Source organism: Oryza glaberrima, chromosome 1, assembly GCF_000147395.1.
Source record: "Oryza glaberrima chromosome 1, OglaRS2, whole genome shotgun sequence".
Taxonomy (NCBI): Eukaryota; Viridiplantae; Streptophyta; class Magnoliopsida; order Poales; family Poaceae; genus Oryza; species Oryza glaberrima.
The window spans coordinates 11271864-11284289 of NC_068326.1; the positions used below are offsets into that span (position 1 = coordinate 11271864).

The 12426-nt window shown below is 44.3% G+C and overlaps 2 protein-coding genes across 2 annotated transcripts; one reads left to right on the forward strand and one right to left on the reverse strand.

The window, feature by feature from the left end:
• Positions 1–364: 364 nt before the first annotated feature.
• Positions 365–5392, reverse strand: LOC127753183 (protein transport protein SEC23). Its single transcript, XM_052278651.1, has 5 exons — positions 4711–5392; positions 2657–4477; positions 1524–1640; positions 1070–1141; positions 365–896 (listed from the first exon to the last, which is right to left on the reverse strand). Exons 1-5 carry the CDS (start codon positions 5158–5160, stop codon positions 759–761), a joined length of 2598 nt encoding a protein of 865 aa, XP_052134611.1. The 5' UTR covers positions 5161–5392; the 3' UTR covers positions 365–758.
• A 1700-nt stretch (positions 5393–7092) lies between these two features.
• LOC127762885 (uncharacterized) lies at positions 7093–11208 on the forward strand. The gene is made up of 7 exons (XM_052287417.1): positions 7093–7290; positions 7395–7469; positions 7561–7618; positions 9373–9428; positions 10361–10423; positions 10580–10642; positions 10802–11208. The coding sequence occupies exons 1-7, from the start codon at positions 7204–7206 to the stop codon at positions 11030–11032; spliced, it is 633 nt and encodes a 210-aa protein (XP_052143377.1). The 5' UTR covers positions 7093–7203; the 3' UTR covers positions 11033–11208.
• The last annotated feature ends 1218 nt before the right edge of the window (positions 11209–12426 follow it).

The window sequence follows — 12426 nt, forward strand, 5'->3', positions numbered from 1 at the left end:
GAGGGATGTCAAGTGGGCTTAAAAATTGGACGGCCTAGCAATGGTACTAGGCCACAAAATTTGGGCTGGGTTGGGTTTAGGGCTTTAGGCTTGGGCCAGGCCACCCAATCATTTTGCGTGTAAGATCAAATAAATCTGTACCTATTTGGCTATTTGTGCGCCGACACTTTGCCTGCATAATATTCATTGCCATCCAGGCGTACCACTCCACAAAACAACACTTTCCAACTTTCTGAACAGCAAAATCAAAGGTGTTATTTTCTTTTCAAATTGCTTGCTGTGACTACAGATTTGCATAGATGTTCTTATTTGCAGTCAAACAAACTTTTTGCAGTGTAAATAATGGGGAGATAAACACTTTGGATATGGTTGTAATCTTCAGTCATCGATTTAATTAGGGTGAACAAAGTCTGACACTGCCCAGAACAAACAAATGGAATCCAAAAAATAGTTAGGCCAGATATATCATATAAACATCCAATTAATGAACTATCCAACAGGAGGAGACCATTTTATTGTGTAAATTTGGCGCCTGCAAGACAAGTGACAATTTAAACTGTATGCTATGGCGTCAGAAGAAAGAATCGGGCAAAATCATATAACTCCCACCACTCCAAACAAAATGTGTTTGGCATAGGCATGTGTCCCGCAATGCACAATGTTACTTCACAAAACTTTCAGCTATCGTTTCGCAACTCTATCAGAAACCAAGCCTTGGGTTCTTCAGCTATCCACCTTTAGGGATCCGATTGTTGGTATTAGCTTGGTTCAGGTGGAACCAATTTGAGGCTGCGCATCCACTCGCAGAAACTATGGTCATCAAAGTGGATGAAGCTGCTCTTCAACCTAGACCTTTGTTCAGGAGTAAGTGTCCGTAACTGAGGAAATCTTGACTCCTGAAACATATTAAGAAGAGCATCTATTAACAAATCACAGCTGTATAGAGAGCTCGCTGCAGTTTACTTTATAAGGGGCCACATTAGTAGCTGTAGTAACACTGATTATCACCCAACAACGATGACTTTTGGTGAAAAAAAACATATCTGCTGAGGTTCGGAGAAAATATTACCTGCTCATAAGTAGGGTCCTTGTGAGCTGGGATAAGGCGTGAGACAAAATATCTAGCCTGAGAGCTCCCTTCCTATAACAAAATCAAGAAAGTGCGGTCAATTAGAAAAGCAAAGCATATAGTGCCGCTTAAATGGTACTACATGCTAGTAATGTAGTTAATGAAATTGGATGTCATGTGACAGACTAAATTGTTTGAAAGAACTGAACACTCTGTATGAGAGATGCAAAGTTCTTATGCCACAATAATCTTATGGAAAGATATATTATAGGCTACAAAGCAAATTATATGTATATATTGGGCTTCATAAATGCGATAATGTTAGTGACCTGTTTTTCTACGAACGGACATGGCCTATATTAGACAGGAAAAAAATGTTGAGCAGAAGAGTTCATACTACAAGGGAAGGCGGTTAGAAACCAGAACAATAGTTCAGTGAGAACAAAAAACTGACTTTGAATGAAAGTATCCTGGGAGCCGGAAAACGGAGCTCGCTGAGTTCTTCAGCCAGTGTACGGCATGCTGCTAAAGCTGCAGCACTTTGTCCTTCTTGGGCTGCTAGTTCAGCACCCTGAAAATATACAACAAAGTACATTGAGAATTATTCTTATAGAAATGAAAAAAGAATATCCCAGCAAATTATGTGATGTGTATAAAAGCAACATCCAGAAAGCAAAAAAAGAAAACAATATCTTCCACAAGTTAAAATGTCAATTTGCCATAGTATATCAACATCATTTACTCATATCATATTTCTAGCCAAAAGTTGTTTTCTGCTGTATTTGTACATACCAGTGATGGTAATTCAATGATTATAATGCATTCACCTTTCCTATTATTATATTTTATATATTATCTATTGCAAAGTATTTAGTATTTACTCCCACCAGTCACGAAAACATGTCGTTTTGCGCATATCTCTAGCCAAAGTTTGAACATTTGAGGATCAATATTTGTATTCAATACGTGAAATCATATGTATAGATTCGCCAGGCTTCAGGGTATCATAAATATATAACAAGATAAATTAGTAGTCAAAGTTGCGTTTTGGAGACCATATATAAAACGCATGCTTTCATAACCACGTAGAGCATTATATAATACTAGGAGCAAATGAGTTTTGTCTGCATTAGAAAAGCAGAGAGTGCACAAGCAACAGGTATATTTTCTTCTACAAAACCACAAATTACATTAATATGCAGTAACACGGACATTTACTTGCTTAGGTCATCTTGAAAGTTCAAGTATAGCAGTGAAGAGCAAATCCATGTTCATAGCTATATTGTAAACTATGCAAAAAGTATCATTCAACACTAGTGAAAAAAAAATCCTATTATCAAGAAAGATGGCCATCCAGGCCCTGTTAGTGACTAAAATAAAGTGGCTTACTCCCCTAATAATTGTCTAAATGTGAACAAGATGTCAAGTCTACTCTCAGCTACAACTCCAAGAATTTTTGGAGCTGGAGATAAACGCCCCAAAAAAAAATTGGAGCTGTATAAAACAGAGGCATAGAAGTGTTGGAATAACTAAATAACTTATTACAAAACGAGGTAAGGTCAAGGAGAAGGATATGATGTAACTTACCAACCATATGAAAATATCAGTTCCATGGTCCAATACCACCGCAGCATTAGATTGCATGGCAAGATCATATGCTGGCAGCTCCTCAAAGGTACCACCTTCGCGGTGCATTATACAACGAGGTGCTAACATACGGAACGAGAGGTCAAATGAGGCATTCAAGAACAAATTCCTAAGGACAGATCGCTCATCTTCATGTCCTACTATGCTACCTAAGAGTGGTCCCCTTCTCAAATGAAACAAACACTCAGGTAGTGATGCCAGCTCTTTTGGAAACCGGTAAAGCTTTGATTTTGGAACTTGAGTACCAAATTTGAGAGCTAAGTCCTTAACTCTTTCATCGATTGTGAGCCTCATGTCAATAGCATCTGAGGCAGTTCTGGCACGCAAGACAGTTCTCTTGCCAATGATGACCGAAGCAACATCATCCTGCACACTTGCCAGATATGCAGATAAACCATCAACAGTTTGCAGCCTCATAGTGATTACTCTGGTTATTTCTGTTTGATACATATTAGAGTAATGGACAGCAAACTGGAAGTAAACAAAATCATTCTTGATATCACCCTTTGACTCCATAGACACGGAAAAACTCTGTGTTTCCTCGACACTATGCATCTGGATACAAAATGAGGTATCGTGTTTGAATGTTTCATGGGAATCAGGAGATGCTTCTTCACCAGGGCCAATGACTTGAGTAACAAGCATGTCATCAGAACATCTAATCTCAAATAAGCCATGGGAACCAGCTGCTCTAGTTGACGCTCTTTGCAGGTTGACCCCAAAGGCCTCTCCAAAATCATCATGAAGTAAAAGAACACCTCCAGAACACTTTGCTAGTGGCTGCAATACAGGAACCCTCACAGGACATGTTCCAGCACAAAGGATATCAACAACAGTACTGTGCCTCTGCGCTTCATGACCAAGACGCTCCATCCACTTCATAGCTGTCTTCTCGAGGTAGGCATAATTTGGGTGTTGAACAGAATGAGGCACTGATCCTGGACCAAATGTGCTAGGGCCACCCGCACAAACCAAGATCCTGTAGTTGCCTCCAGATCTCTTGATTATTCCACGGGACACCTCCGCTGCTGGCCCTTGGATAATACCAAGGGCAACCTCTACCGCTACACCAATGCATCGGTCCCTTGACACTTCCGGTAAACTCAATTGGTAGGGTCTCAAAGATGAGAATATTGTGTGTGCAACAGGCAGTGAAGCATGTACAGGAGACAGGTATATACCTGTTCCATAGATTATAGCCTTCAAAGAATCATGGGTAGGCGACTTGTTTCCAGGTAGCACATCCGCTGACACCGCTGCCCCCTCTGAAAAATCATACACTGAGACAGTGCGCCCATAGGAAATGATCCCAATTCTAGCTGTAGGAGGGAGTGAATCCACAAAAGCATGCAATGAACCTTGCAGATGCTGTAGATGTGCCTCATCAAGGCACTCATCTATGAGGATAAAAATGGGTCCAGACACCCTTGTATCAGGCACTGGGACAAAGCCTGGCCTCCTATTCCCTGATTGCACATAATCAATGGCCGATGACGCAAGCTCAGGCCACTGGAGCAGATCATGCTTGCTGGAGACAACAAATTCCCCTTCGCTGCCATTCATCTTCTTGCAAATCACGCACTGCCATTGCCCAGAGCCAATCAACACGTCACAGTAAAGATTAACATAAGCCCCACAGTTCAGACATCGCCGAGGATCACGCTCCACAGTCTCTGGCCCTGGCGCCACTTCCCTCCCAGGAGACACTAGAGCTCCGAACCCTAAGCTAGGAGCATTCAGCAGTTTCTTCTGCTTCAGCACCTACAAAGTAGAAATTGCCAATTACAGAAGGAACATATTTTCTCTAAGAAACAAGCAGCAGAAACTGCACATCCCTACGCAATGAACACTATATGCGACTTAAAATCCCACGTAATTTGGATATGCTAGTGTAATTGTGTGAGAACCAAAATGATATAGCGTGGTTATGTGCGGGTTGAGCTCTACGAGATGGACAGGCGTTAGTGCAGAGCAAGGCGTTGAGCGACGCGTACCTTGTGTGCGGAGAAGAGGACGTAGGGGGACTCCTCGGGGGGCGGAGGCGGAGGAGGCGGCGGGGCGGCGGCGGAGGACGGGAGGTGGGAGGTGGGCGTGGCGGCGCCGTTGAGGAAGTGCGGGCCGGAGGAGGTCGGGAGCGAGACGGCGGCGGAGGAGGACGAGGAGGAGTAGCCCCCGCCGCGGGACGCGAAGGGCACGGGCTGCGGCGACGCCGGGGTGGCGCGGAAGGGCACCGCGGCGGGGCGCAGCGGGGAGGAGAAGACCGGCGGGCCAGGCGGCGTGCTGAACTGCGCCTGCGCCGCGGCGGAGCCCGTGCCCGGGCTGGGGCTGCCCCGCGACGAGAATCCGCTCGTCGGCGGCGGCGGCGGGGTGAAGACCGCCGGGAACTGGGGAGACGGGTGCGCCGGCTGCGGCTGCGGCTGCGGCGGCGTCGACGTCTCCTCCATGCCGGCCTTATTGGGTGGCGCAGGCGGAGGCGGCCGCCGAGCGCGGCGCGGTGCGCAGATCTAACCTAAATTGGGAATTCCCCGGAATGCGAGGGCGCGCGCGGATTTGGGGATCTGGAGAAGGAAGAGGAGGAGAAGGAGATCGCCCCCAGATTCGCAGCTAGTCGATGATGGGGGCGGCGTCGCGGCGGGGTGAGGGAAAATTACAGCTCAGTGAGCACGGAATTTCTTTTTAGCTTTTTCTTTTTTCCCTTTTTTTTTTCTCGTCGATGTCATCGCGGCTTCATCTCGGGCTCCGATTGGTTGAGGCGTGTGCTCGCTTTGGAGTGGATCGTGGTGACTAGGATTGGGTTCGTACATTTGTTGAAGAACCGTGGGTCAACCCGGGTCAACGTTGATCTTATTTTGTGTTATATACTTGCACAATGTTTATATAATCCTACCATTTAAAATTATATAATGAATTCTACTCTTTCTATTCCGGTATGATTGAGATATAAGTTTTGTGTAGCGAAAGTACATTTATGTTGCATCGAACGACCCGCGTTATCACTTCGTTTACTCACGCATTGCATGGTCACTTTGTTTGCCCACGGCTTCACGGCATCTGCGCATATCATCTAGTGTCATTCCATCGCATCACACTGCTACCATGTTGTCCTCGCCTTATAAATACCACAATCGTGACGTGCCATCCGCATCATCTTGCTTTTGATCAATCTCGATAAATTGATCTGCAAGTAATAGTTGGTCATCTTGTTCGGTGCATCCACCTCTTTTAAAATTTGAGCAAGATGCACAACTTTCTGGTCATATATTCCATGTCTCCATCTCTTCCGATCATCTCTTAGTTGAACTTGTTATCACCATCTCTTCTTATCATCTCTCTAATCCATGGCTACATAGATTTGACATAAACTTTGAGCCACCTAATTAGGACCTGAACGATCCCATTAATTGAAATAATATTGGCACATAAACTCGACTTCTACTTGGTGTGGTACGATGAAGGTGTTGCTTGATTGCAAATAATCCGATTGGTTCTAGTCGATTTGAATAATACTGACTTGTTTTTTTTCCAACATAGAGATGAACAAGGAGAAGAGAGTGAAGATAAGGAGGAACTTTTAATTCTCCGAAGTGTAGGGTAAGTGAACATTCAAATGAATGTTATGCACTCCCATATTTAGAAAATTTAGACTAGACATGTTTCACGTTGATGGTAGAAGTGCTCTTCTCTGTGTGACTGGGAGTGCGTAGCCAAATCCGCACAGGGGCGGAGGCAAAGGCCTCCAGACAACAATAGCTGCAGCGGACAATCCCTCTAGATAACGGCACGACTGGCACGACAGAATAGCAGCCGCCTTGACGGGATGTTGATGGTGACGGTGCTCTTCTCTGTGTGATTGCGGGGAAATAGAGATGGGAGAAGAGGGGTGTCCAATGGTGTGGACCTATCGTTAGCAATCAGGGAGCCAATTTAGGGCTTGTTTGGGGGAGTTTAAGGTTCTAAGAAGCAGCTGGTTGGTAGCCCGCTTCTAAAAATTTAGAAAAGCTAGGCTTCCTAGCTTCTGGCTTCTCGTTCATATTTTAGATTTTATAACTACAGCTTCTCAAAATTTAGATCAAAAGATGGACTGTTCAGGGGAGCTTCTGATTCTGGGATAAACTGTAGCAGCTAGAAGCTCTCCAAACATACCCTTAGTCAGCTTATTTTTCTATTTGGATGAAGAGTTTGTTGAAGCTTTTTTTTTTCTTTTTATGTTGGTGAAGTTTTAAGTTTAAGAGTCAAATAGGAAAACTATATGGAACGTGCTCTTAAATGGTTTCTCAGAATGTAGAGATCTCCAAACGTTCCTGGGTACTGTAAGAATGCATAGATGACGAGATCCAACGGCCGAGAAGTCGAGAAAACCGCTGGAGAGACGTCACCGCAACGAGTCTCTCATTTGGTTTGTGGGGGGATCGGTCGCCAAAGGCAGCTTCAGGCAGCGAACGAGGAGTTTTGCGGCAGCGGCGGCTCGTGGACGCGGCGGCGGAGTAATGGCCGGGGAGGAGACGGCGTCGGGCTCCAAGCCGCCGGCGGCAGCGACGACCATCCGCCTCGTCAACTTCATCTCCGAGGACCAGGTAAGCCCCGCCACCGCGCGCCCACTCGCCGAGTCTGGCATCAGAAACCCTAGAGAAACCCGCTGAAATCTGGAGTTTCTCGTGGTGGGGGAATTTCTTGGCAGCTTGACGAGGCGAAGCGGACGAGAGGGGAGCGGGCGGACGACGGCACCGCCCAGCGCGACAAGCCGCTCTTCCAGGTAGGTCGGTCACCCGCCCCGCCCCTGCTAACCCCCGCCCGCCCTGTTCTCCTTCCTCCTCCTCAAAGCCGTCCTCTGTCGCGCTGCGCAGATCCTGCAGGAGAACAAGGAGAAGAAGGATGCCGAGTTCAACGAGCGGTTCAAGCACAGTGAGTTCCCCTCCCGCTCTTATGTTCGTAAATTTGCAAAACGGAAACAGTGAGGCTAATGTTTGGATAATTCAATGAGTAGAAGAACAACATTTCTTTCATGAGAGCTGGAAGCAGAGCTATGTTAAATTTTTATTGTGAATAGTTCAATTTCTATAGCACTTGGGAAAAATCCCATGTTCCTGAGTCCTGACAGGGCCTAACTGAGCACCAATCCCCCCAAATTACAGCACATTGCTGCATTTAAAGTTTTAAACTATTTTCTTTACCTAATGAAAAGCAGCCTGTTCTTGTCCATGAAACTGAGAACATAAAATCAAGGCAAATTTTGCTACAAGACATCTCAACTTCGTTGTTTTTGTTGTAGGACACTGCATGAACTTACTTTTGGGGGAAAACACTCTCTAAACGTGGTTATTTGCTGCTGGACACCGCACGCTTTAAAATATTAATTTCCGGTTGAATAGGAGAGATAAAGAGCATGAAAGGTCAAATATACCCCTTGCCCCACTTGTCATATTCTTCCTCTTCCTCTTTATTTCCCCTTTCTAATGTCACGGCTGCGGCTGCTCGGCTTCCAGATGCCGCCTGTGCCCCACCGCATTGGCCTCTGCATTCACCTCACTATCACCGGGACCCACCTAGCTCCTCCTATCGATTTGTTCTTCCTCACGGAAGAAGCGAACCAATTGCCATCATCCATAAACCTTCCAACACCTGTAGCTGACTACTCTCCCCTCCTTTACATTTTTTTTTCTTGGTGAATCGATCCAAGCAACAACAGCAGCAGCAATCGGTCCTCCATCCAATAAGTAGCCACTAGCAGCAACAGCAGTTCCCATCGATCTCTCCCCTCTCTGTGCTAATCCACGAGCAATGAACATCACGGAGTCAAATCTCTCCTCTCCAATTTCTTCCTTTTTCCATTGAGCCAAATTGCAACACTCAAAACACCAAATCGTGCAGCAGCAAGCCACACACAAGCACTAGCAGCAGCAGCAGCAGCTGCTGCTCCCCATTGGCGTGCCACCGCCGTAGAGTGCTCAGGCACCACTGGCGGCTGCTTAGCTGTGGCGTCTGGACACAGCACACCTAACAGGAGGTCTCGCCCGACGACCACGGCCGCCACCGGTTGGGACTCTCTCGCCCCGCGCCTGCCATCTTGAGCCGTGGGCGCATCACCTGTGAGACGCCGTGGAGGGAGATAGAGGAAGAGATAAGGAAGAAGAGAGGAAGAGGAAAAGAAAGGAGGGGCAATTTGGTCACTTCGTGTAGAAATTTGGCCCCCCTATCGACTCATCAGCACGAATACACTATTTTAATGGCCACGATGTCCGCCGGCAAATAACCAAGTTTAGATAGTGTTTTCCCCCAAAAGTGAGTTTGTGCGGTGTCCTACAGCTAAAACCATAAAGTCGCGATGTCCCGTAGCAAAATTTGCCAATCCTTAAACCTCCCAGCTAGAGGTCCACCCTGTCTCCAATTTAGTTATGCTGAACATATTCTGCTTTTTCCTATACACTTTAGTTAAAATACCCATCGTTTTACATAAGCTCTAAAAACGAGGGTGCTCACTAGGTATTGGGTTTTCTAGCTTACAAGAACAGTGTATCCTTCATTTCTATTGCTGTCTATTTTATTCCTTGACATTTGGTTTGTGAGTGAATATGTAAGCAAAAGAAGCAGGGTACTGGGGTTTGCATGTGACCATGTTTTGTCTTGTGTCCTGATATTCTTGTTTTTATTCAATTCAGGACCTCCAAAAGCCTTGGATGAAGATGAGATGGAGTTTCTTGACAAACTTGCATCAGTGAGCATTTTGATACATACTAACATTGAATTTCCCTGTCCAGGCTAAATTTCGAATCTTGTCTGTCTTCATAGCTACCATATTTAGCAAAACATGCTTCTATTTGCTTTATCCCCATCACATATATCTGCACTGGTCTTGAAGTTTCTATCCCTTGCGTCCTTGGTGTTCCATTGCAAACCATTCATAATGAAACTTTGTGGAATGGGTTGAGACTTGAGAGTGGTCTATTTATGACGTGATAGCCTTAGATTATATACTAGTTTATTCACAAGATATCAACAATTGATATGCATGCTATTATGTTTGCAAATCAGCAAACATTATAAGAAACAGGAACCTAATTATTTATCTTGCTAAAAAAAATGTACTTTGGTTGAAAGTTGTATAAGAGAAACATATGCCTCTGTTTTCTATATACTAGTAAGTTTCCTGTGCTTTGCAACGGAATCTGGGTAAAGGACGTGCCATTCAGTTTTTTATATCCTTTTTTTTTTTTGCGGTGAAACGAGTTTTTTGGTCCACCTTTTTTTTTGCGGAACGATTTTCTCTTCACATAATAGAAGGAACAAAACTTTGCTCGGGATGGGAGAAGTGAGTGGACGGGTGGATGGAACTCCCCCTTCATGTAGTAGAGATTTATATTAGATTGAATTATTATTCAAGATGATTGTTCTTGATTCATGACAACAACTATCCATTGGGTTGGCAATTATCATACTCAAATTTAAATGGTACAAAGTTGATCTGAAGTCAAATGCTTCGATAGCTTGATTGTATTTGTAATCTCCAAGTTAATTCACAGTCTTTGTTATTTGAATACATGAGAAATTATGGAGTGCAAACATATGTGCTTTTAGGTATATTGAATGTATCTATAGCCCATGCTTTTGCAACATCTTAAATCCTCCTTTTATGCCACCTTTGTGCAGTCAAGGAAGGAATATGAGCAGCAGGTGGCTAATGAAGAAGCTGAACAACTCCGCAGTTTCCAAGTGAGTGTTTTACCAACAAACTGTATGTTCGTGCTGTTTTCACCACTGTCCAATGTTTGTATGTTCCAATTAGAATTGTGAAGAAGTATGGGTTCCCTTAGATTATCTACCAAATGCAAGTTGCACGACAGGCCTAATCGATGCTTGTTCTTTCAGGAGGCGGTCGCGGCCCAGTCTAATATTATACATGAAGAGGCTCCTACAGTCTCGAGACCAGAGGTATGTTATAAATACAAAGGCGATCTAGGACTAATACTTTAATTTGATTGTTTCAAGATGAGAATAACAAAATTATGTCATATACATATTACAATCCATAGTTCTTCCTGGGCCAGTTGTTGCAGTCCTAATCAATTATCAAACGTGCAAACTTTTTAGGAGAGCAAGCCTAAGGCAAAAAGGAGCCAACCTGCACTCCTGAAAAATGTAATAATTTCGGTGAAACCACAAGCGAAGAAAGCAAAGTTAGATGGGGAAGATAAGCCTCCTGCGAAGGAGCTTCCTTCAAATGGGCACAGTGCAGATCACAAGCCCCCAGATGCCACCAAGGGCGTGCTTGGTTCTCTGGTGCAGTATGATGATGATGAAAGCAGTGATGGGGACGTATGACAACTGTAACAGAGCAACAGTCTGAGGTTTTGCTGGCTGGTGTCTGGCAAAAATATGTTTTTTCCTGTTTTCCCTGTGCATTAATATCCATGATTTTCTTGTAGCGTGTGAATTTATTGTCAGCGGTGATGATAATTTGATAACGAAAACAATACTAATGCACGAATACACTTATAACCCTGGTGTTTTTTTTTCCCAGTTCTACCTGGGTTGCACATAGTTGGGGACATTTTTCAGCTGCGAAAAAGTTCATTTCATCTACGTAACCTTGGTTCTCTAATTTCACCTTGAACTGTCATTCTGTCATACCTGAACCAATACTGTACTGTAGTTAGTAGTGTGACTGGTGGACTCTGTTCTTGTGTGGTCGATTTGCGGTCACACTAACATGTGGGATTTAGAAATGCTAGGCCTGGTGGCGCGGATGTGCAATTGTGCAGTATTGTTCACTTAGATGTGCTAGGCCTGGTAAGGCTCCACGTACCCTTGGCCTACATGTGCATTACTGCAGAGGATCTTGATTATGATGGTACTGTCTATTATCGGTATGAACTACTGAGATTATTTGGTGGTGTTTGAATCTTCTGAAGATAAAGATGAAAATTAAGTGTTTCACGTAAAACGAGGTGGTAATAACGTGTGATTAATTAAGTTGTAATTATTACAAACTTGAAAAATGGATTAATATGATATTTTAGAACAACTTCTATATAGAAAGTTTTCACACGAAATGCACCGTTTAGCAGTTTGAAAAGCGTGCTGTTTTAATTCAAAAGTTTACCCTCAAATTTTAGAGGAAACGAACAGGTTAACTGCAACATTCTCTTGTGCTACTGTAATATGCAGCTTTGTGTCTATCTTTTAAGTCGTTCCATAAAATGTAATACTCCCTCCCTCCTAAACTATAAGGGATGGATTTTGGTTGACTACTAGGAAATATCTCATCTAATCAAAATCCCTTAAGATAGAGGGATTATTGCAGTCAAACTAAGGATAAATAAGATGTGTGTCTTCAACTGAAGTGGTGTTACAATTGCTCCCACATGTATTTAAACGCATTAGTATCATAATTTGCAACTTAAATTAAAATAAAATCAGTCAACGAAACGCCGCCGGGGATATTTAAAAACAGTTGCACAAAATGTGATTACTGAAATTTGCAATCAATGTTACTGAAATATTTGCAGCTTAGCATCACACACAAAAGTCATGACGAAAACGAGCATCGAATCAGCATAAGCTCCAGCTCCACGTCCACGCAAACGTCGCCGCCGTCGTCGTCGTTCGACCGCCGTCCCCGCCGCTGGATTCCGGCCGGAGTAGGCGGTGCGTCACCGGACCGTCGTGGTGTCATCTCGGCGGCGAGCAGCGCGGCCATGCGGCGGCGGGCGCTC